We start from the raw sequence: 25,797 nt of genomic DNA, 5'->3' as shown, positions 1-25,797 counted from the left end.
ATCTGTGCCACCAGGGAAGCCGTACTTATACAAATTCTTAAAAAAAAAATACAGAAGGTAACTGGCTAGAATTAACTTCAAGTTCGTGTGAACTGTAAAGTATTCAAAATTAAATTAATACCTGGTATTAATGTTTAAGTTTGCTGATCTAATACAGACATGTGTTTAGAGTCATCAACATTAAGTACAATACTTCCATTGTGTCTATGTTTAATATAAGCTAAATAAAATCTTGCTATATCTTTTAGAAATCTGTTAGCAAGGAAAGTGACTTGATGTGAAGAAATGTTTAAGGAAAGAAAATGTAAAGGGGATAAGAGCTTTTAGATAAACTGTATTAAGAATAATTATGCTTCAGGAATGTCTATCTAAAATAGTCTCTCTAGATTCTGGTAATTTGAAATTCTAGATTTGTGCTAAATTAAGTAATGGAGGTTTATTGAATAGCTAGGTCATTCACAAACAAGATACTGAAACATTAATTGTCAAACACTGGCTTCCTTTTACAAAGAAACAAAAGGTTTAGAACTATTAATAAATGTTTGGTGCCACACTGAGACTTTTATGTATGAAAGCACATTTTTCAAGAAATTATTTGGATTTATGTTTCATGGATGCTTAAGGAAAGTAGCATATATGATTTTAGTAAAGGAGGTGTGAGGAAAGAATTGCATTTTATTAAGGGAAAAGGATGTAGGTCTGACTTATAGGTGGCTGTTTCTGGATGGAATAAAATAAAGTGATGGTACAGAAAGTGTTGAAAGATTTATGGAAAGTTGACCCCAAGAAAAGAGTTTTATGCATGGTCAGGATTGACTAAGTTTAAAATAAATTTGAGTAAATGAATTTAAAAGTAGGCTGGTGCAAAATTTGAATTGGGCTTTTCTCTCTGACAAGTTTTCTTAAGATGTTGAACTTCCTTTGATAATAAATTTTAAGTTCTTTACCTTTTAAGTGATCTGTTCTGTATTTGCCTTTGAAATATTTTATTATTACTTTGGCCATGTGAATAACTATTGTATCACAGTGACTATAGTAGCCTATGAGTGTTCTAAGCCCTTTTGGTATTTTTTGACAAAATTTTCTAAATCACATTCTGATGAGGTACTTTTGACCTTGAGCTAACTTTGGGATATTTCAAAGGGCCCCTGAAGGATCCCAAAGAGAGATATTAAACTAATTAGGTATAATTGGTATGTAAATTGAATGAGAAATTTTGTCAAATGAATAATAAATCTTCTCAGGTTATAAATGCTTACTATTAATAATATAGATATACCAGAAATTATATAGAATTCCTAAAGATATGACAAGTTCTTATAAAATGTTATCAGTAATAAATCTAGTTATTATCCCAAACTGTTGTGTGTCACAGCAGTAACCAAGTTTCTTTGTCAATTGCATTGTAATCAGATTTTTGTGCCTTCTTAAGTCTTTTGTCATTATAGACAGTTATGGTTTTATTCTTATGCCTTTGGAAAATGCTTCCTCTTCAAGATTTATAGAAAGAAATTTTGGATAAATATAAGTTTCTGACCTTCAGACTATAATGTTGAACTGGGTAAGAAATTAAAGAATTCTAATGGGAAACGCAATAGCTTCATAAAACTCTTAACAAAAAGGATTAGTTATGTGAGACTGAATGAACTAGTGAATATTGTTATAATATTTATGGCTTTTATCTGAAAAATTACTAGTTTAAATCCATGTTTTCCATGTATAAGGAAACCTTCCCCTCAAACTAATTATGGCTTACAGTAATTTTGGTAAATTATAACTTTATAAGCAGAATTAAGAGATGGGAATACCAGACTACCTGATCTGTCTTTGGAGAAATCTGTATGTAGGTCAGGAAGCAACAGTTGGAACTAGACATGGAACAACAGACTGGTTCTAAACAGGAAAAGGAGTACATCAAGGCTGTATATTGTCACCCTGCTTATTAAACTTATATGCAGAGTACATCATGAGAAATGCTGGGCTGGATGAAGCACAAGCTGGAATCAAGATTGTCAGGAGAAATATCAATAACCTCATATATGCAGATGACACCACCCTTATGGCAGAAAGAGGAGAGTGATAAAGTTGGCTTAAAGCTCAACATTCAGAAAACTGAGATCATGGCATCTGGTCCCATCACTTCATGGCAGATAGATGGGGAAACAGTGGCAGACTTTATTTTGGGGGGCTCCAAAATCACTGCAGATGGTGACTATAGCCATGAAATTAAAAGACGCTTACTCCTTAGAAGGAAAGTTATGACCAACCTAGACAGCATATTAAAAAGCAGAGACATTACTTTGCCAACAAAGGTCCATCTAGTTAAGGCTACGGTTTTTCCAGTAGTCCTGTATGGATGTGAGAGTTGGACTATAAAGAAAGCCGAGTGCCGAAGAATTGATGCTTTTGAACTGTGGTATTGGAGAAGACTCTTGAGAGTACCTTGGACTGTGAGGAGATCCAACCAGTCAATCATAAAGGAGATCAGTCCTGAAAATTCATTGGAAGGACTGATGCTGAAGCTGAAACTCCAATACTTTGGCCACCTGATGTGAAGAGCTGACTCATTTGAAAAGACCCTGATGCTGAGAAAGACTGAAGGCAGGAGGAAAAGGGGACGAAAGAAGATGAGATGGTTGAATGGCATCACCAACTCAATGGACATGAGTTTGGGTAAACTCTGGGAGTTGGTGATGGACAGGGAAGCCTGGCGTGCTGTGGTCCATGGGGTTGCAAAGAGTCGGACATGACTGAGCTGAATTGAAGTTTGTTTTGAAGCTATCTCATTAATCTATCTTTGGATGAAAATCAGATGCCCCACGGCCTGCAACCAGGGAATTATCTATATTGGAAAAAACATCATTTAAAGGACTCTCTACAACCCTGATGGAAAGGCCCTCACCAGGTATATTTAACTAGCTCATGTGTAGCAAAACTAAGGGGAATTGGATTCATATTTCCCACTTAAAAAGGACCCTTGCACTGGACTCTATGGAGAGGTCTGCTGACCTCAGACTCACCTAAAATAATGCTCAAAGAAAGGAGAAACTATACTCACATCAGGAAGAGAAGAAGGCAACATCAGAGATAGACATGTTATCTAAGATGCTGGACATGATTCATATGATCATTTATAATGTTTTCATGACTTCTGGGACCTCTGTATATAAATCAAATGTTTTTCTATCATTGACACCATCCTATAGCAGTTTTAAAAATCAATCCAATTATTGGGTATGTGGCTAATTACCTGTGTCTAAGTACTTCTGGATTACCTTGGTGAAGATTTCTCCACTCCAAGGATCTGATTGGATGGCTTTCAGGAAATTTATTTTAGAAGAAAGAAAGTTCAGTTGTATTCAGGCTACTCTGGGATCCTCTCATCTGGCCAATTAATAATACCTGCTCTGACCCTAGCCATACATACAAATTTTCTTTTAGGGTCACTCAAGCTCAATCAGAACAGTAAGCTAAGTCTCAATCAAAAATTGTAACCTCCTGTTTATTAGAAGGAAACCTCCCACAATTATGGGATGGATTTATGTGGTTAACATCAGGTTATGGTCATTTAAGTAAAAAATATATTATGTTAAAGATGATCAGCCTTGAGGCTTCTGGTTCAGATGACAGAATAGAAGGACGTGCACTTATCTCCTGTGAGAGCACCAAAACTGCAGCTAGCTGAAGAAAAACCATTGACAGGAGGATGCTGGATGCCACCAAAAAAAGATATCCACATCTGAAGATAAAGAAGCCAGAGTGAGACAGTAGGATGGGCACAATCACAATAAAATCAAATTCCATAGCCTCTGGCCAAACAACTATAAGGGAGGGAGTGCAACCCCACCCCTCAGCAGATAATTGGATTAAAGCTTTACTGAGCAAGGCCCTGTCCACCAGAACAAGACCCAGTTTTTCCCATCACCAGTCCCTCCCATCAAGAAGCTTACACAAGGCTTTTAGCCTCATCCATCAGAGGGCAGACAGAAGAAACAAGAAGAAGCACAATCTAGAGCAGCTAAAACAAAAACCACATTACAGAAAGTTAATCATGATGAAAAGCAGTCAGTTATGTCCCAGATGAAGGAACAAGATAAAATCCCAGAAAAACAACTAAATGGAGATAGGTAACCTTCCAAAAAAAGAATTCAGGTAGTGAAGATGATCCACAATCTCAGGAAAAGAATAGGAAGACCTAGAAGAAATAAAGAACAAACAGAAATAAATAATACACTAGAAAGAAGTAACGGCAGAATCACTGAGACAGAAGAATGGATAAAATGACCTGGAGGACAGAATGGTGGAAATCAATGCCACAGAACAGAATATAGAAAAAAGAGTGAAAAGAAATGAAGACAGCTTAAGAGACCTCTGGGACAACATTAACATTCACATTATAAGGGTCCCAGAAGAAGAAGAGAGAAAGGACCTGAGAAAACATTTGAAGAGATGATAGCTGAAAACTTCCTGAACATGGCAAAGGAAATAGTCAACCAAGTTCAGGAAGCACAGAGTCCCAGGAAGGATAAACCCAAGGAGGAACACACTGAGACAGATAGTAATCAAACTGACAAAAAGACAGAGATAAAATATTAAAAGCAACAAGGGAAAAATGACAACATACAAGGGAACTCCCATCAGGCTATCAGCTGATTTCTCAACAGAAACTCTACAAGCCAGAAGGGAATGGCATAATATATTTAAAGTGATGAAAAGGAAGAACCTACAACCAAGAATACGCTACCCAGCAAGACTGTCCTTCAGATTTGATGGAGAAATCAAAAGCTTTCCAGACAAGCAAAAGGTAAGAGAATTCAGCACTACCACACCGGCTTTACAACAAATGCTAAAGGGACTTCTCTAGGCATGAAACAGAAGAGAAGAAAAACACCTACACAAAATAAACCCCAAATAATTAAGAAAATATTGACAATTATCATAATATAAATGAATTCAATGGACCAACCAAAAGACATAGACTGGCTGGGCAGGTGAAAACATGTGCATATATGCACTTCCACTTACCACATCATTCTGCTTGATCCCCTCAAATTATATGCAATTATTTTATATTGTTAGGTTAATCATGTTCCCAATATGCCTTGCAATTGTAATTATCTTATTTTGTGTTTGGTTATTGATTGTGAAAACTGATAAACATCTTGTACTCTTGTGATTATGTAACTACTACTTACTTAATACCATTGTATCATGATTGGTCAATGGAAAAATAATGGAACTCTGTATCACCAAATTAGGGTTGAATAGAAAAATGTGTAATCATTTCTTAAAATCCGGATGCATATCAGAATTATCTTGAATTTTTTTGAAAAATACAAATGCTCAGGTATTGCCTTTTTTCTCCAGGGCTCCAGATGTTTTTAATGAGCAGTCATATTTAGAAACAACTGGACTATAGGATCTTTTATCTAGTTAGTTTCACTTTTTCTATTTCATATTCAGTACTCCCATTTCATTTAGTTTATGCTCTCCAACTTCTCCATCTCTCTTTTTTTTTTTTGAAGTTCTTTCTCAAGACTTTATCAAGCACTGTAGAAAAGCTTTTGGATACATATGTATAATACATATATTTTAGAAAACTTAACGAATTTTTGCCTAACTAAAAAAAAAAATGACATTTTGATTCCACTTATTTGACTTAGTATGAATAGAATGCTAGATTTCTAACTAAAATATAGATATGCAACAAGCAACAAAGATTTACTGTATAGCATAGTGAACTACAGTCAGTATCTTGTAATAACCTATGATGGAAAATAATTTCAAAAATAATATATGTATTTGTAAAACTGAATCACCATGCTGTTTACCTGAAACATTTTAAGTCAACTATACTTCAATAAAATATATATATATTTTTAAAAGGATGATAAATCTTGTGACATCAGGAAATCAGGCTGGGTGCCTTATGAACAATACGTATATATTATTACCCTTAGAGACAGTGATTGGTATGGAACTAACTTGGTCAGATAACCAGAGGTTCACTGGGCTGCACTTAATGGAACTCACTGAATTTGTGGTACTAATTTATGATCTTGGCTTCCACCAGGATGAATAGGAAGATGCATCCTGGGATTCCCATGGACTCAAGGTCATATGTAACAATTTAGAGATGATCCCAGTCAATCTATCATTTATATGAGTCTGATGGGCCAAGAGATCTGTCTTCCACCAGAATGACCATTTAGCAGCTATTTTTGTGCCTTCAGAAGGATTGGGGAATGTAATGGGCCATATCAAAGCCTTAAGATTCACTCCACAGGCTTTAAATGACAGCAACCAGGCTATTAGCCTATTGAATTCTGACATGTTTATGATGAGAAAAGCGGTGCTACAAAACCACATTGCCCTTTAGATCCTTATAGCATCTCAGGGAGGGGACCTGTGCCATAATTCAGATTGAATGCTGTGTTTTCATACCTGATGATTATAATGCTTCACTATATAATTAGTGAACCATATGAAAAGCCAGATTTCTGCCTTAAGTGACCAACTCCCTAGTCTTGATAACCTCTTCAAAAGCTGGCTTGGTGTGGGAAGTTCTTGGCTTAAATATTTACTTATAATTCTATTAATGCTATTAGCTATATTGTTTGTAATTTGCTTATTTTACAAGATTATCACTTCTTGTATTACCAAATGTGACTGAGCCTCCAACAAAAATAATGATGACAAGGTGACTTGAAGCAGTTGGTCAAATACATAATTTTGTATCCAATCAATGATTTTAACAGTGTACTGTAGATATGGGAAGATGCAGTAAGAGGGAATTTTTTCCTGGACCATAATAGACTAGAAGATAGGTGGTCCAAAGATCTTTAATTATTGTTAATAAGACCTAATCCAATAAAAGCACATTGAGTGGCCTATTAGCAAAGTCTTCACCAGACCTAAGAATGAGCTTTCCTAGCACCTTGGGAAGAAATGGTCATGAAATGCCTCCCAAAGCATGGTCAAATTTATGACCATGATGGGCCCCTGTCAACTTCATAAATTTGAAATGGCAAACTGGCACTTGCCATCTACCTCTACAAGGATTAAATCATGTGCTGCTGACCTTCAACAGCCCTGTGTAGAGAGTTCAGGGTCAAGAACAGAAATGAGACACTCTGCTCTGGAAATAACTTGCAGAATAGGCCTTCAGATAGTTATTTTCAGGAGTTGATTTTATGAACCCAATTCTTACATCTCATGTCTAGAAAAACACTAAATTCCTTCCTGGTGACTTTTACTCTTCCTGACTAGCAGAAATCTTCAGCAAAAATAACTGCTTAACTGCATGAATTCCTCCTTCATCAAAATCACGTATACTTATCTCCTACCTCTTCAGAGCAGTTTCTCAGAGATATCTGAAATGCTGTCTCCTGGGCTATAGCCTAGTCCTCATTTTGTCCCAAATAAAACTTAGCCTGCAACTCTCAAGTTGTGTTTTTTAGTTAGCACTACTTTGGCATAAAGCATTATTTTAAACTTACAGCAACTGAGAAATAGCAGATGTAGGACAAGCTCTCTATTCTCCCTATATGTACCTAAAAGGAGGACACGTATTTCCCTATGTGAAGGTGCTCCCCATCTTCTTTCCCATATCATTATCACTGGAAGAAAATAACCATTATCCCTGGAGCCAAAATAATCCTTATCACTGGTACTGAGATGAGTCTGTACAAACAAATCTTACTTAAGTAACCCTTAAACTCCATGAGCTTTCCCATGTACTAACCTTACAATATATAAGGTAATTTACCACCTATAGAAGCCCAAATCTCTTTGGCTTTGTTTTGTCACTTCACAAGTTTATTACCTTTTGTTAAAATAGTATACAAGCTCCCAGGGCTAAGCACCTCTTTGGGTTTCACTTCCTTTCCATGTATGTAAAATTAAAATATTAACATCAAGTAAAATTTGTATCACTTTCTCCTGTTAATCTGCCTTTCATCTGTTTAATTTGCAGGCTCCAAGCACTAAAACATAAGAGAGTACAGAAAAAAAATTTTCCTCTCTTATGCTATCTTTTACTACTATTTATTTCCTGTGGTTATTATTTTTATCTCACAGTTCCTCAACAGTGACCCAGAGATGCTCTGGGCTGGGTTTTATGTTGTGAGGATTGTTCTGTGCATGTAGGCTGTTTAGCAGAATCCCTGCCTTCAACTCACCAGATGCAGTAGCACAGGTGTGACAGCTAAAAATATCTCCAGACATTGCCAAATTTCCCCTGGGAAGCAAAATCATCCAAAGCTGAGACCTACAGGTCTCTGCAGATTATCTACTAGCACCTCCATGGTGGAAGCTATACTATGGTGCACTACAGCATGTATCTTTCCAATTCCTGAGGCATGCTGGTAGCTTGAAACTGACCAGTGTGGGAGTATTTACATTATAGGTGATGACAAACACTACAAATTAGGACTTGATTTATTGTTTTTTTGTTGGTTGTCTAGAGTAAAGCTAATTCATTTGAAAATGTTAATGCAGACTAATTCCGTATGTCACCATTACACTATGAATACCACAAAACAGTGATGAAATATCTTACAGTATTTAAAATTATTATCTGATTCAGAAATCAGTTGCATTATTGAGGAATAATAAAGTTACATTTCAAGAACAAAAAGTGCTTAACTGGGGAGGGTCAAGTAAATTGAGAATAAAGAATTAGATTTGGTCAAATAAAGCTGCTTATTGGAATAGCAAGTAAGCAAGCTTGAGATGTGTTAAGGAAGTGGGAAAGTTGAGAAAGTGAATATTCAATCAATTCTTTGAGTGCTGAAAGGGAACAGATATAGGAGTATTTAGCTGGAAGGCAGGAAAGGCTGGATTCAAGAGTTTTTTTTTAATATATGGGAGATACTAAGGCACACTAAGATGTTGTTTTGTATGAAAGGTAAAGTCTTTCGTAGGTTTGAAAGGACAAGGTCCAGAGAAGAAAAGGAAGTAGGGGCAGTTGCTGGCCTCAGATAAAAAAACAATATATGTTTATTATAAAGTGCCAAATAAATTAATCGATGTGAAAATACCTCAGAAATTCTTATATACTAACAAGTACTATCAAGCCACTGTTCAGGTCATGATGGTTTTACTATATCGAGGTTCCACTTGCAAATTCAGAGTTAAGATTTTTATCTAACCTCAATCACAAATTTCTATTATAGGAGATCATGGTTCCGCTGATCTATTTAGGCTCAAGAGAAAAACCTTACAAGGTAAATCTTTGAAGCCTAAGTTCCATTTACTCATTTAAAAGTTTGAAAACAGCATTCAAATTAACTTGCTGAGATCAGAACCTATACTTCCCGTTTTGTTTTCCTACTATTTTATTGAATAAACAAATGTAAAAAAAAAATTGTGCTTCGTGACCTTTGTCAGTTTTGTAATTTCACTTTTCCTTTTTTCCTGTGGCCCTTTATACAAAGAGCGGAAGAGGTAAGACTACTAATAGCCTCGTCGTTAAAAACGATTTAAAGACGGAAAACCATTTAACGGATCGAACAGGAAAAAATTCTAGGAAACAACGTGAGGTAGGTTAACAAGTACTTCCCGCCAGGCCTGAAGGTGGACGAGACGGTATCTGCGCGGGGAGGGGGGCCCCGCGAGGAACACGCAGCCTTGTCAACCACAGCGAGGCGAGTTCACCACAGGCGAGGAGAGGGAACTCAGGGCAAGCGGTTAATCCTGGGCAAGATCGTACGCGAAACGCTGGACGCCCAATGGGTCCCGGGGAAAGGAAACGTCATTAAAGGGGCTGGATGGGGCGCGGACCTCAAGGACACGGGGTGTTCAGCACACTGAACCAGAGGAGCCTCAGACCCAGTCGTCACACACGCAAGCCGAAGGGAAGCAGTACTGGCTGAGGCGGACGGAACACCCTTTTCCCTTCACCTGCCTATCGCCGCCGAGTGGGGCTCCGCGGGTGCCTTCCCTAACGCCGCAGACGGAAATGACGTAGCCCAGTTCCTCTTTGTTCGGCAAGGCCTGGCCCTGTTAGTCCCGCCTCCCGGCCCCGCCCCTCGGCTCCCAGCTGTTGCGCCTGTCTCCGCAACGTGAGCGTGAAAGGGCTTGGACCTGCTAGAAGCTCTCCGGCGATTGTCAAATGCTCAGAGGCAGAGGGTTTGGGACAGCAGGAAAGCCGAAGGGACATTCTGCGAAGTTGGGCTCAACATTTTATAACATCCGGTTACTTCAACCAAGGACTTGAAAGATATTGGAGAAATGTGGTTGAAAGCCTTTCTACTGACTGAATTTCAGTTCGGTCGCTCAGCTGTGTCCGACTCTCTGCGACCCCATGGAGTGCAGCACGCCAGGCCCCTTTCCATCACCAACGGCCAGAGTTTACTCAAACTCATGTTCATTGAGTCCGTGATGCCATCCAACCATCTCATCCTCTGCCATCCCCTTCTCTTCCTGCTTTCAATCTTTCCCAGCATCAGGGTCTTTTCAAATGAGTCAGTTCTTTGCATCAAATGGTCAAAGTATTGGGAGTTTCAGGTTCAGCATCAGTCCTTCCAATGAATATTCAGGACTGGTTTCCTTTAGGATGGACTGTTTGGATCTCCTTGCAGGCCAAGGGGCTCTCAAGAGTCTTCTCCAACACCACAGTTCAAAAGCATCATTTCTTCCACACTCAGCCTTCTTTACAGTCCAACTCTCACAATCATACATGACTACTGGAAAAACCATAGCTTTGACTAGACGGACCTTTGCTGGCAAAGTAATGTCTCTGCTTTTTAATATGCTGTCTAGGTTGGTCATAACTTTTCTTCCAAGGAGCAAGAGTCTTAATTTCATGGCTGCAGTCACCATCTGCAGTGATTTTGGAGCCCCCCAAAATAAATGACTGAATTTATTCTTTTGTAAATAAAAGAACTGACTCTTCTAGCATCTTGACAGATCCTCTGCAGGATCAAAGAGTAAGTGACACTTGACTGCAGTCCAGTGCTATTTCTAAGTTTAAGCTCTTTAGCTAAACCGATTTTTAACTGAAAATAGATGATCTCTTAAATGAATTTCTAGGTAAATTTAAATTATACAAATGCTGCCAATCTAAACCAAGTTTGCTTTGCTTGAGTTTCAAATGTTTCACTCTTGGCAGTGTTTTAGTTTGTCATTTATTGCAAAGTCAGATATCTTGTTTGGAAACTGCCCAGTTCTGCTATTTTCCTCTTGTGCTCATGCACATAATACCATTAATTTGTAATTAATTGTTGGAAGGTTAACATCCAGGGGAATAAACAGCTGAAGAAAATGTTCCCTATGTAATATGGAATTATACAGAAGAAATTCCCTATAGGCTAATTCATTGACACGTTGACTTTCCAGAGTTCTTTAAAATCATTATTGCAAATCAGAATAAACAGATGTGAGCTTTAGTTCCCTTTCATGTAGTTACTTGATGCATTAATACACAGTAGCTATGAATAATAAACTGTACAGATACAGTCATGGAAACATTAGGTATAATTGTGCTTTTTATTTTACTTTAAAAATAAGTCCCACATACTTTTAATAAAGTGCCAGTCAATTATGATTACTATTTGAGCATGTATTATTTTACCATTAACCTGATCTAGAAGAATTCAGTAATTCCTTAGTAATAGGCTCAGACCTTTTTCTATTGCTCTAATATGTGTAAAGGGCTTCCCAGGTGGCACTAGTGGAAAGGAACACATGTGCCAATGCAGAACATGTAAGAGACCAGAGTTCAATCCCTGGGTGTGGAAGGTCCCCTGGAAGAGGGCCAGTATTCCTGCCTAGAGAATCACATGGACAGAGGAGTTTGGCAGGGCTACAGTCCATGGGGTCGCAAAGATTCAGAAACAACTGAAGTGATTTAGCACACATGCAATATATGTAAAAATATCTGAATTTTTTTAAAAGAAAAAGTTTATATAGTCACAAAGGATTATTAAGACTTAAAACCATCAGTTTTTCTATTGATTTATTTATAGGCACCTGCTTAAATCTAGGAACAGTTAATTAGGAAATGGAACCTCAGAGGAACTTCTGGGTGGTTTTACAAACTTTCCTTCCTTCTCTCTGTTTCCCATATCCCTCCTTATTGCCCTCTTTCTCTGCCCCCTTCTTTTTATTATTATATAACAGTTATTACATTAATGAAATGAATATTTTTGCTTTCTAGTTAGAAGGCAAAGATTTATAAGCCAAGTAAAGACAAGAGACGAGGGAAAAAACTGAATTAATCTAAGAGAAGAATATTTTGTGCAGAGGTAGAGGAGTCACAATTACATGCTATTTTTTTCCTCTACTACTTAGACACTGGAACAAACCTCAACAGTGGACAAGCCTGCCCCCATGTTAGCATGGAGTCTTTTAAAAATACCTAATATAGTAGAAAAACCACAATGTCACACATGAGGAGTGGGTGTGGATCAAAGGCACAGTCTTCAGTGGCCTAAAAGAAGCCAGAGGGGGTTAGCCTGTGAAAAATGAAATCAAGATACCTAAATTAAAAAGAATCAGGAGACCAGTAGGGGGAGCCCTCACACCCATCCCAGTAGTAGAGCCCAACTGGAAGAAGAAATCCTCTTTTCTGGCAAGGACTCAGCCACGAAAGGCCATGGACTCTTGGTTTACTACAGCCCTCCCAACTTCCTTTTCCTCTCTATAAAAGCATTCTCCTTTCCTTGCCCTTTGGGGACTTGCATGTGCCTCACTATGGTTGCATGCCTGATTTGCAGATCTCTCCTGATACTGAATAAACCCATCCTTGCTGGAGAAATATCTGGGAGTCTATTGTGTAAGGGCATCAGCAGTTTGAAGAGGCTGGGAGACAGGAATGGGCACTGTTAGCTGATTCTTTGGACAGAAATCTGTCTTCCTCATCCCCATGACTCATTGAGAATTGCCCTGTTGCTTTTTCTTTTAAAAATTCAATTAATTTATCCAGGCCTTGCCCTATGGGTATCCTTTAAAATGAAATGGTAGTCATTAAATATAGCATTTTCCTGGGTTCTATGAGTTGTTTTAGAGAATTACTGAACCTGAGGGGTATCATGGACACCACTGAATTTGCAGCCAGTTGGTCAGAGTGTGGGTAGCCTGGGAACCTAACTGTGCCTGGAGTCTGTAAAGACAGTCTTGTGAACCAACGAGCCCTAAACCTGTGGATCTGATGCTAATCTGGGTGGTTAGCATCAAACTGTATTGAAGTACGTCCAGTTGGGGGTGAAACAAAACAAGTAGCTCATGAAAATATTTCTTCTTTCCTAACTCTCTTTCCTCACTTCTGGCAGTCATAACTCCCTCTACATAAGTTGCCCCTACCCTTCCTGTGCACACTTCCAGGATGTGCAATTTCTTTCCATAGAATAAACAAACTCCAGTTGTTTTTTTTCCCTGTGTTTAAGAAATGTTGCAGTGTTGCTTATCAGAGTTTAGTGCGGCTTCCTCTTCCACATAGCTCTATAGAGAGAACTTGTCTTAAAAAACGAAAATTTTGATCTCAGTAACTGGAATGGTTCCACGAGAGGTTGGCATAGGTTAGGGGCAGCAGTAGTTGGGATAGGATAAACTCTGGTTCTGTGCATAGAAGATCTGGTTCTGTTCATTGAAGAGGGATTTTTACTGTCTGGTTAATTTTTTCTCAACTATTGGAAATCAAACATAACTCACCACCACAAGGATGATTTCATACCCCTCTAAATAAGAAACTGGTATTTCTTCTTTCCTTGGCCTTATGTCAGGAGAGAATGTTTCCTCTCTTTGCCTGCTATGGACTGAAAGTTTGCCTGTACCCAGCCCCACAAATTAATATGTTGAAACCCTCATCCCTAATGTGATGGTGCTTGGAGACAGAGCCTTTGAGAGGTAATTAGGTCATGAGGGTGGAGTCCTTATGATGCAATTAGTACGCTTATAAGAGAGACAGGAGAGAGTTGCTTCCTCTCTTTGCTTTCTGCCATGTGAGGATACAATGAGAAGGTTATCAGTCTGCAAACCAGGAAATGGGCTCTCACCAGACTTCAGTATGCTGGTACTTTGATTTTGGACTGACTGCCTCCAGAACTGTGAGAAATAAATATTTTCTGTCAAAGCCACCCAGTCTATGGTAAACTTTTTATAATGGTAGCATGAACTAAGACACTGCAGTTACTATATTTTCACCTGAAATAACAGAAAACAATGGTGTCAAGCCCAAATCTTTTCCTTCAATATTAATTTCTACTCACTAGGGATTTAGTGTTGGTGATAAAAGTTTTAATTCATTCATTCATGAAGACATAACAGAATGAAAACTAGACCAACCCAGTTACAGAAATACCAAAACTATAGGTGGTTCAATCCTCTTTCTTAAAAAACAAAACTTATCTTTTTCAAATTTCTTTAGAAAGTGTACTTTATTTAAAAAGTGTAAATAATATATTCCATGATACAAAATTCTAGACATAGTAAATTTTAAAATAGCACAAAGGAAATATAAATATTCATTTTATCTTCTTATATATATCTTTTATGCATTTTTCTTTTCCTAGGTTTGTATTTTTCATTATTGTCCAATCTGATTCATACTTACAGTGAAAACATTTTAAATATCATAGACAGGTTTAAGGCGAAAGTAAAAATTTCCTTCTCTCCATTCCCTCCTCAGATATTGGTGAATATCCTTTTAACCATGTGGATACATTTTGTTTTTTACATATATGGTGTCACATTATACATGTTGTTCTGTAACTTTTTTCACTGAACACTGTCATGAAAAGCTTTCATGATAGTGCATTTAGAGCTAATTCATTCTTTTTAATGGTTAAACTGTATTCCCTGATGTATATAGATATCTATTTAGCCAGCTCCCTCATGATGACTAACATGCTTCCAACATTTTATTGGGGTTTTCTCTGGTGGTTCAAATGGGAAAGAATCCACCTGTAATGCAGGACACCTGGGTTTGATCCCTGGGTTGGGAAGATGCCCTGGAGAAGGGAATGGCCACCCACCCCAGTATTCTTGCCTGTAACAAAATGTTGATAGCTTATTTTTGATAAATGTAGTTATTATATTAGCTTACATACAATCCATGGGGTCACAAAGAGTTGGACACAACTGAGCAACTAACACTTTCACATATCCTCACACCCGTCTCCTCCACAGGATTTAGTCACTGTGCAGCTTGCCCTTTATTTTATACTTATGCACTTGTGCTTTTGAGCAACTGGTGCATATTAGTGTTTTCCGCGGACAGATGCTATAGGTGCTTAGTTGTATCCGACTCTTTGTGACTCCATGGACTGTAGCCCGCCAGGCTCCTCTGTCCATGGGATTTTCCAGGCAAGAATACAGGAGTGGGTCACCATTTTGTCCTCCAGGGGATCTTCCTGACCCAGGGAAAGAACCCACATCTCCTGCATCTTCTGTATTGCAGACAGATTCTTTATACTGCTGAACACCAGGGAAGCCTTGGTTTTGATTGTACCATTACAAAATGTGCTTTTGCTTTCATCTAGTTTAAAAAAAAATTGTGTCCCTATTCAGTAAAGAATAGATATGGCTGATTTAAAGTGGTCACACTGTTTTCCAGGTTAAGTAAATATTTCAATTAGAGCAGTAAATATTTTTGAATTGGAAGTGTGGATATTTCCTGTTTTGGGAGTGTGTTCTTTAATGAACTGAGTTTCAGACTGGTGATATTACAAGGAGTGTGTAATGAATTTCTGGGCTATAAGTCTTACGACTACACCCTGTCCTAAAAGGCAAAGTAAATTTCCAAAGTTTTTATCTTAGTAATATAGCACAGTGAAATACAAAAGGGCTACAGTGAAGAATAGATGCTTGCTTTTGTCATTAGTTTATTAGTGAATCCCAAGATATCAGGCTTCCTGGAGCTTGTTGCAGAGGTATTCAAGCATCCCTTTTAAAGATTAAAAAGAATTAAAGGTCCCTACCTGGCTACAGTTATCATTTATTCAAATATATAGATAATGAAGATACCCATAGGATGCTCTCATCTATTTTAAAAACTTGGGTTGTCCTTGATGGGTATCCAACTCAGATCGACTGGGAATTATTAGCTTAAGGCACTATCTCTGCTTAATTTTGTCTTGGACCTTGAGTAAAGCTTAGTTAAAAGGATATGAATGAGCTTTAAAATAATTTCCCTCCACAGTATCCAAGCTACCTTTAATAACAGAGTCATTCTCATCTTCCTTAATTATTCATAACAGATCTTCCAAGAGGAAACTTGCTATTACTGAATACCAAAAGCAGCTTGTAGTGCCCTTCAAAAATGTATTTTCTTCATAACTGGAAGGGGAAGAGGGAAAGTGAACAAGGGATTGGAACAAACCAATAAATACAATGTTAATAGTTTCATAGAAAGTTATTTATATTTTTGCAAGCCTCTCTATCTACTATGATCCCCAAGTTTTCTTTTTAGAGAAACTATGATGATGATAATAGCAGTTTTTACTGAAAAGATATTGATATACTAAGATATTTGGTAATACTTACTCTAATATTGCCCTGTCCATCCACATAGCATGAAACCATCAAGAGAAGCAGTCACCTGCATCCAGCCTTCCGGGCTGTCTTCACAGTCTTCACAGCTTAGATTCCATCTGTATGCTGCCATGAAAGTTGTTGCTGGCACACACAGGAGTGTGAATCTGGACTAACTTAAAGCTCTTGTCTTAAAGGCCTTTTCCTGTGGCACTGGCACAAAGATGCACTGTCATCTGGCTGAGGAACAAGTTCCATTCCATCACGTATTTCAGGTTTGCTCAACTGGCGTTCAGCGTATTTCTGGAATGTGGAAAGATTAGTCCAAACTTCATTCCACCGAATCATCCCCACTCATGCTATTGTTTCTAGTTGCTGTGTATCTTCAGAGTAAAACCAAAGGTCTGATTTATTTCACTCCTAAAGTGACGTTTTAACTTTAGTTATGATAGGCACTAGTGTGCTATTTCATAATCTTACAAGGAACCCCAATCCACTATTTTATGCAAAGGTAAGAGCCGTCTTGGAAAGGGACATCAAACAAAGTGTCCCTATTTGAACAACAGCACTTCTTGAATTCATCCTCTACATGTTAATAAATAATTAACTTGGCTGAATATTCAAATCAGTGAACAAAGATGATAAGCATCTCAAAGTAAAGTTTGTGGTTTTTATACATCCTGCCCTTTAGGCCTGTAGTCAGACAGGTTTTGCAAATGGTGATGGGACTGTGAAACGTCCCTCCACTTTGGCCACAGACTGGAATATCCCTTTGAATCGGATTTTTCAGTTCTGTGGTTCCTCAGTATGCGTAGTTCCTCAGTATGCATGGTTCAACGTCCTCAGACTGTGAAGTACTGCAGAGTGCATGTATGTGCTCAGGTGTGTCTGACTCTTGTGACCCCGTGGACTGTAGCCCACCAGGCTCCTCTGTCCATGGGATTCTCCAGGCAAGAATACTGGAGCAGGTTGCCATTTCCTTCTCCAGGGGATCATTTTGATCCAGGGATCAATCCCATGTCCCTTGCATCTCCTACATTGGCAGACAGATTCTTTACCACTGAGATACAAGGGAAGCCTCAGTACTGCAATATTTACTACTAAAAAAAAAATCCACACATAAATGGACCTGCATGGTTCAAACCCATTTTGTTCAAGGGTCAACTGTACTTTTCATGTTTGTTTTACACAGCAAATTAAATATTTGCTTTCCACCCTGTACTGACAGCAAAAGCATGAATCCTAATTAGTAAGGAGAATGAAGAGGTGGATATTTTGAGCAGAAAGAAATGTTAATGATCTCTAGTCCAACCCTATTTTCCATATGAGGAAAGATGTTCTCTGAGGCTCAGAGCTTTTAATCTATATTTGTAAGGTCTCTGTAAGTATTGTTCTTCTTAAAACTGAATGGAGATAAAAATATGGTGGCCACAAAGGGACTTAGCACTATCTTTCTATAGCTTGGTGCCTCAGTGTAGCCAGAGTTCCACAGGCTGACTCTTGAGCCCCTTGAGGAAGCAAGGACTCAGGCCATTTCTTGGTCTGAGGACATTCAGCCAAGCAGGATGGATCCCCTGAACTGACCTGTAGTACCCTGTAATAGTAGCAGTAAAGCCGGTGTGGCTGCAGCAGATCCCTAGCAGTCACCTGTCCTTCTTTTGCAATCTTCTCGGCTTCTTCATCATTTTCCTGAAAAGTTTAAAAAGAAACAATGAATGAAAATTACTCCTGCAACCCACAAAGAAAGCTAAGTGGGAGGTAGGACAGATGTAGGGTTGAATGTGAACATCATGGGAGAGAGGAAACGTGATGAAAATATGACCTCGGAATGAGGCTATGGAAACAGACAAAGTACTTTCCTAGACATCCCTGCTGTATATGGAAATAATCATGCGTGGTTTGGATCCTCCCAGTGCAGCAATCCACTTACAGCCCCTACTGTGACTGTCCTGGTACTTTCCAAGCAACTCAGGGAATCTGGGGCTCATCACCCGTCCCCTCAATCTAACTCTCTCTGCGTGATGTTAAAATACAAACTAGAATAGAATGAATTAGTTTTTATGCTATAACACCTTATTTAAATATTTAGTTTGAACCAAAAAGTTGTTCTAAAAGGGTACCCATGAAAGACCATGTTATTGTTGTAATCAAAAATTCAGTTATTAGTACTTACTAGCTATTCCTTCAATACCAGGAATAGTCAATATTCCTCATTATACTTTTATAAAATATCTAAGATTATATGATGCTGCTCCCAAGAAAAGCCATTTGCAAGCAATTCTGACTCTATAAAGGGTCACAAAAATATTCTGCATCAGGTATCAGTTGTTTCCATAGCCACATTGCTTCTCAGAAACAGAATAAAGACTTACAATGGAAGGGTAAATTTTATAATTTCACAATAAAATACAAGAGCTTTTTAGTATTCTTCCTTTAAAAAAAAAGAATTTGTATTTTATGGAAAGGTTGTGATTCTTGGGATGCTGTATAGCATGAATTCGTTACAAAGTTATTATCCCGAGAAAACCATACAAAAAGATACATGCATCCCAATGTTCACTGCAGCACTATTTTTAACAGCCAAGACAGGGAGGCAACCTACGTGTCCACTCACAGATAAATGGATAAAGAAGATGTAGTACATATACACAGTGGAATATTACTCAGCCATAAAAAGTAGGAAATAATGCCATTTGCAGCAACATGAATGGACATAGAGAGTGTCAATCCTGAGTGAAGTAAGACAGAGAAAGACAAATATATGATAGCACTTATGGGTGGAATCTAAAAAAAAATGATACAAATGAATCTATTTGCAAAACAGAAATAGAGTCACATATAGAGAAAACAAATTATGGTTCCCAAGGGGGAAAGGGGAGGGCTAAATTGGGAGATTAGGATTGACATATATGCACTATTAAATATAAAATACACAACTAACAAGAACCTACTGTAGCACACAGGGGACTCTGCTTGGTCCTCTGTAATGACCTATGTGGGAACAGAACCTAAAAAAGAGTGGAGATATGTGTATGTATAACTGATTCACTTTGCAGTTCAGCAGAAACTAACAACACTGTAAATCAACTTTATTCCAATAAAAATTAGTTTAAAAACTTGCGCCCTTTTTTCTAACTGGGGAAAACAATTTTAAATTAAAACTGCTTTAATTTAAAGCAATTAAACCATAATTGCTTTCAATATTTTCTTGGGCATAAAGCACTTTAACGCTGGTCTTTTTAATCTGTAATTTGCATTTGGTGTGTGTTATTTGTATTTGGTGTGTGTGCATGAATAGTGATCCTTTAGAAAAACCTATATTCTATGTAACACTGTACTTCAAATCTTCTAAAAGTCCTCAAACATACTCATAGGGGGCATTCAAAATGGTCCTGATGTTGATTCTTCCTGATGTTGATTTCAGGGAAACAAAAATTTCACAAAATCACATTTCATCTGCCTGAATTATGTCAAATTGTGTTATGATGAAACTTGTGTAACTAAATAATACTGGTGAATTTGTTATGACCTAAATAAATTAAAATTATGGAAAGCATACCTTGGCCCATTCAACTTTCTCTAGTAGATCACTAAGATTTCTTTTAATTGGAATATAATGTTTCCATGGCTTCAGTGCCATATAGAAATGTTCATAATATGGTGAGTCCTGCTTCAGAACCAAACTGTCACCAAGCATGAGATACGGATATCTATAAGCAGCCACGGTCCCATCCACATTCACTTGATACTTGTACTAAAAGATTAAAACAAACATAGAAGTTTTAGCAGTCATTTGCTTCAGTTCTGCTTCTGGTCAGCATTGTAATATTAAATATAAAGAAATTATTTTCCAACTTATAATATTTATAAGCTTTCCATTTTATTTTGTAACACACATCTTCTCTTTGTATTAAAATCATAAGCAGCATTTGTCAGGTCAATTTTGAGAAACACAACATATTTAAAGATAAGGTGATAAATAATTTTAGGAAGTGGGAATGCCTATTTTTAACTAAGTCTACGTAATGGGGAATTCAGATTTCTGTAACCAGGTAAGAAAACTATTTCCAAAGCTCTATATTTATTAAAGCTTAATATTGATAATAATTTACACTTTTATTTATACATTATTTCATTTGTTCCTTACACCCACATAAGTATGAAAAGGGAAGGCATTATCTCAAAGTTCGGTTTTAGGAAACAGAAACCTGAAGAAGACTAAGGACTAGTGTGATGCCGGCAACACAGTACATATACTGTTGACATGTTTGTTGGATTAATAAATTTTGATTTACATTTTAAAATCATTTTTCATTCAATTATAATAATGTAAAGCAGATATTATCAGCTCTTTTTTATAAATGATAAAACTCATTTCAGAGATTTTTATAAACTTCTATTGTATGAGCCCAAATCCCATGCTCTCTTCATTATATCACCTTGAGAGGAAGAGGACATACAGATTTGGTAATTAATTTTTTCTTAAATAATTGGTACCAAGGGCTTTAGATTTTGTCACAGCCAGTTAGCTTTTGTCACACTGTTCACATCTCTATCTCGTTTGCACCTCATATGCGGTGCTCTGAAGGAGCTGGGCAGGCTCACATATGTTAGAGGCGAGAGGTGCTATTGAGATGATAGCCCCAAAGTTAATAGCAGAGGCAGGACTACAGGCGGGACTTGAACATCATTTTACTAGCATGAAATCCATACTCTTTTTATTTATAAGATAATTTTATGCAACAGACATTTATATTCCCAGTTTATTTAAAAAAATACAAAAAAGAGAAAAACATGGAAATATACCAAAATCCTAAGTTAATATTTTGAGTACTAAACACAGTTCTGAGCTACTTGTAGACAAAATTAACAACAACAACAAAGGAAAAAGAAACTGCATGAGTTTTGTAATTCCCTGTGTCTGAAAAGAAAGTGTGTGCTGGGTCATAAAATCGTAGAAATCTGCCCAACCCCAGCTATTTGTTTGCCTTTTAACACAAATTCATCACCTTGTATCTCTCCAGGAAGACCTAACCGCATACCTTAAAGAAGTCAAAGAAACCTATCAATTTAGCTTTTCCGAGCTCCTTTTCTTTCTCTTGGAAGAAGAAATATCCTGTGATTCCTGCATCTAGCAGCTGTGGGTTTTCCTTGGACAGCTGCACCAACTGGAGCCTCTCCTCTCGGCTATCTCTACCTCTGAAGAAAGCTTTCTCTGTTTTGTTGATCCAGGAAGGTCCTAGATGTTTGAGACCATAAAAAAATACTCATGTGAATTTGACATTTTTATATTCTGGTAAGTATATCATCTTTAATCTACCTTTGTTATTTAAGATGCTAAAGCTCTTTCATTATCAACACATATTCTAAAGTAAGTGTAACTTCCAAAAAATATGCTCTAATTTTTATCCTTTTGTGTACTAATGAGAGCTCCCTCAAAAGGCTGAGTGCCTGTTATATGACTTTAGGAATTATCCAAAGCAATGCTGGATCAAGTTCAAAGCAAAAAGAGATTCTGTGACTTGGTTCACTCACCAAGGCATTAGTTTCTTCCATCTTTTGTGCTTCACACACACAGACAAGACTGTCATTCTTAGAGTGACTATAACAAACTACACAATTAAGTAACACCCACACAACTTTAATTCTTAGGTCACTCAGAATTTCGAGCACATCAATTTGAATACACTGAAGAATTTTTCTAATATGCTGTTAAATGAAAATATACATGTATAACTAAACAATGTATATATATTTATATTCTCTTTTTCCTGGGAGGGAAATAATCAGGAAGAATTAATTTAGATCTCTTTCTATCATTCTAAAAAGAAGTCATTAGTTAACACTTCTCAGTGTTCTAAGGGATAAATCATAAATGACAGAAACTAGGGAGGTGGTCAACCTCTTTACTATTTTAGCACACTTTTCAGGAATTTACCGATATCAAATAAAAAGTAGGTCAGTTTTCATTTCCCATTATCTTTAGAGACTTTATAAGGAGTCTCTAGTCTTGGCTACAGAATAAGTCCATTTGAACTGCTCTAAATAGAAATGAAGCCTTGTACAGATAGGCAGTGTTTTTTTCTACTCAGGGAGTTCAGTTTAATAAAATGGTGTGTACTACCATAAACCTAAGGCCATTAAATAGGAGTGAAGGAATTCAGACTGTAAAGGATCAAGGGACACAGAAACAGGCAAGAGAATTTCTTACTGGAGGTTGTAACATCCAAATTGTATCACAGTTCTCTTACATAAGAATATAACTTTATATTTTTCAGAATTCTCCCTCATTTCATCCAGCAATATAAAGGCACTGGAATCACCATTAAGTGGAAGTTTTACCAAATACGTATTTTTACGGGACTTCTCTGGTGGTCCAGTGGTTAAGGATCCACGTTGCAATGCAGGGGAGGCAGGTTTGATCCCTAGTTGGGGAACTAAGGTCTCATGTGCCACGGAGCAACTCAGGCCACACACAACTACTGAGCTTGCACACCACAACTAGAGAGTCTGAGCGGCAACAAAAAATCCTGCACAATGCAACGAAGATCTCCCATGTTGCAACTAAGACCCAATGCAGCCAAATAAATAATACAATTTTTTAAAGAAAATGAATAAAAATTTTTAAAAAATATATTTTCAAATGATATTTACATGTGACCAACTCAAAGGAGACTCAGTTATAGTAGGTTTTGGACATTACTAGCCCAGCTCACATATCTTTGATTTTTGAATTAGAAGACTCCTAAACAAAAACCACTTTAGAGTTCAGACTGCTGTTTTTCTCTTTTCCTGGTTAGAAAAGAAGAACAATGGTTATTTAAATATATCGACGTACTCTCTCTGAGTGAACAGTCCTTTCACCTTTTTTACTTTTAAGCTTTTTCTTAGAGAATGACTTTTACCTGTATTTCCCTGAATAGAAAGGAGATCATTTGTAACACCCCTCAAAGCTTCAAGCGTGGAGTGGGTGATGTCATATGTTGGAAGGATAACATCTCGTGAATCCAGAGAGCCACACCATGAAATGATAGGTAAAGGGCCAGGGGTTTCATTGACTTTTCGATGCTCCAAAGGCCAGTCTCCAAGATTAACATAAAATTCTAAATCTGGGAGAAGGACCTAAATAAACAAAAGAATGTTTATCAGTGTCAGGAAGACCTCAGTCTTTGATACTAAATGCTTTGGTTCTTTGACTTTTAAAAAATTTCTGATAAAACAAATTTGAAAATAGAAGAGAGAAGGATGCTTCTCAGTCATCAGTAGTAGCAGATAATCAAGGGGCTTCCCCGGTGGCTCAGTGGTAAAGAATCCGTCTGCCAAAGCAGGAGACGTGGGTTCAATGCCTGGGTAGTGAAGATCCCACTAAGGGCATGCTTAGCGCATGCTGCAGGGCAACTAAGACCATGCCCCACTAACTACTGAGCCCACATGCTGCAACTACTGAAGCCTGCATGCCGTAGAGCCCATGCTCGGCAATAGGAGAACCCACCGCCACGAGAAGCCTGCACACCACAGCGAGACAGTAGCCCCCGCTCACTGCAACTAGAGAAAAGCCTGTGCAGCAACAAAGACCCAGCACAGCCAAAAGTTAACAAACAAACAAATATATATATATATATATATATATATATATATATATATATTTTTTTTTTTTTTTAAGAAAGAAGAGAATCAAGGGTGAGGATGATGCACGACAATTCACTTAAGCAGGAATTAGCCACCTCTCTTCAGAGCTGGCATTTAAAACTGTTGTGTATATGTAACTATTGGTATGGAAACTTTGCAGAAAGGAGTGAATGAATGGCTTCAAGCACCCTTTCTGCCAGCAGTCTAAGGGAGACTCTATAAAGTTAGACCCAAGCCCTTGTTTTCCTTCGCTATCAAACCTCTTTATAACAACCGTGTTTGTTTTGGAATCTGCTATCCATTTCCATCTTCATGCTCAATGCCTTAATTCAGGCCTTTATCATCTCTTCGCTAGATTGTTGCAATCCTTGTCCCTTACTAGATGGTCTGATTCTAGCCTCTCCTGCTGTCCACATTGTTGTTCAAATTTCTAAAACCCAAATTAATGTTACTACTAAGCTTAACATTACCTTAATCCTATAGGACAAGGTCTAAACCCCCTGGCTGGAATTCAGGCCCTCACTATCTTGTTCCATGTTAGCTTTGAATCTCAGCTTCCATCTGCCCAAGTAGCAGAAAACTTTACTCTCTGAAAATGCCACCCACCTTAACATGTAATTCTCTTTACTTGGAATGCCCTTCTCCTACTTACTCACTTGGCAATCTCTTTTCTCATCCTCCACACCCAGAGCAAATGTTTCCTCCTCTAGGACTCCCCTTCCTCGGACATTTTAACTCTGGGTACCTACTTTTCTTATGTGCCTATCATGTGTGGCATAATGTTGCTTGTATTCATATCCCATCCTCACTTCCAAATAACAAAAACAAGTTCCCCTAGAGTGAGCTATTCAAAACCCAGAGGTGAGTCTCATTTATCTTAAATCCCTTTTGAGTCACTGGGCAAAGAACCTGGAACAAAAGGGAAGGGCAAAGGGATGTGACTCTTCAGCCTAGTGCTCCCCACTACCATTCAGTAGCTTATCAATAAAGGGCTCCGTAAAGAGTCTGCCTGCAATGCAGGAGACCCGGGTTCAAGCCCCGGGTTAGGAAGATCCCCTGGAGAAGGCAATGGCAACCCACTCCAGTACTCTTGCCTGGAGAATCCCATGGACGGAGGAGCCCGGTGGGCTGCAGTCCATAAGCTCCACATCAGAAGTTCTCACTGTAGACAAGGATTTCTCAATCTTGGCACCACTGACATTTTGGTCTGGGTAATTCTATCCTGTGGGGGTTGTCCTGCACATTGTAGAATTAGCAGAATCCCTGGCCTATACCCACCAGGTGCAGTAGCAAGTCCCCAGTTGTAACACTGCCAAACTCCTCTCAGAGGCAAATCATTCCTCGTTGAAAACCACATAAGCACAAGAGATACAGAAATACAGGGCAGAGTGGACTGGTGGTAGTCCAGGAAGAAGGAACCGCCTTTAGGATCAGATGCCCATAATATGCTCATGTGATGGGCTGATGGGGAGGCAGGAGGCAACTGCTATTTAAAATAATTGATTGCAGTCCCATATTTCATGTGCTTGGGAACATATAACTCATATCAGGAAAGGTGGCTTTTGGGTAAGAAAACTACCTTCACGGCCTTTCTAGATGAGAGAGGTAAAAAAATGCCCACTCTTCCTCCTTTATTCTAGACGATTGGGAATAAGGAATAACAAAAGGTAGTTTGAATTGCTCTGCTTAAGAGGA

The 25,797-nt window shown here is 38.0% G+C and overlaps 2 protein-coding genes across 13 annotated transcripts in view; both read right to left on the bottom strand.

The window, feature by feature from the left end:
- Positions 1-16,570, bottom strand: part of C10H11orf65 (chromosome 10 C11orf65 homolog) — a 100,998-nt gene extending 84,428 nt beyond the window's left edge. For 5 of the 9 annotated variants that reach the window (XM_070473631.1, XM_070473639.1, XM_070473636.1 and 2 more), the window contains exon 1: positions 16,486-16,570. In XM_070473631.1, coding sequence (XP_070329732.1) covers positions 16,486-16,524 — 39 coding nt within the window. In that variant the 5' untranslated portion in view covers positions 16,525-16,570. Of the gene's footprint in view, positions 1-9,783; positions 9,997-16,485 lie in introns of those variants that run through there. The other 4 variants (XM_070473633.1, XM_070473634.1, XM_070473632.1 and 1 more) reach the window with 4 other exon arrangements.
- The window catches only part of POGLUT3 (protein O-glucosyltransferase 3), a 31,811-nt gene continuing 20,373 nt past the window's right edge, over positions 14,360-25,797 (bottom strand). For 2 of the 4 annotated variants that reach the window (XM_070473630.1, XM_020901156.2), the window contains 5 exons: positions 23,379-23,595; positions 21,516-21,712; positions 20,033-20,227; positions 18,058-18,162; positions 14,360-16,776 (listed from right to left, as the gene is read on the bottom strand). In XM_070473630.1, the coding sequence (XP_070329731.1) occupies positions 16,651-16,776; positions 18,058-18,162; positions 20,033-20,227; positions 21,516-21,712; positions 23,379-23,595 (840 nt within the window). In that variant the 3' untranslated portion in view covers positions 14,360-16,650. The remainder of the gene's footprint in view (positions 16,777-18,057; positions 18,163-20,032; positions 20,228-21,515; positions 21,713-23,378; positions 23,596-25,797) is intronic. The other 2 variants (XM_070473629.1, XM_020901157.2) reach the window with 1 other exon arrangement.

This window comes from Odocoileus virginianus, chromosome 10 (assembly GCF_023699985.2).
Source record: "Odocoileus virginianus isolate 20LAN1187 ecotype Illinois chromosome 10, Ovbor_1.2, whole genome shotgun sequence".
Classification (NCBI taxonomy): Eukaryota; Metazoa; Chordata; class Mammalia; order Artiodactyla; family Cervidae; genus Odocoileus; species Odocoileus virginianus.
Note: the sequence above shows the minus strand (reverse complement) of the source record. Positions and strands in the feature narration are given on the sequence as shown.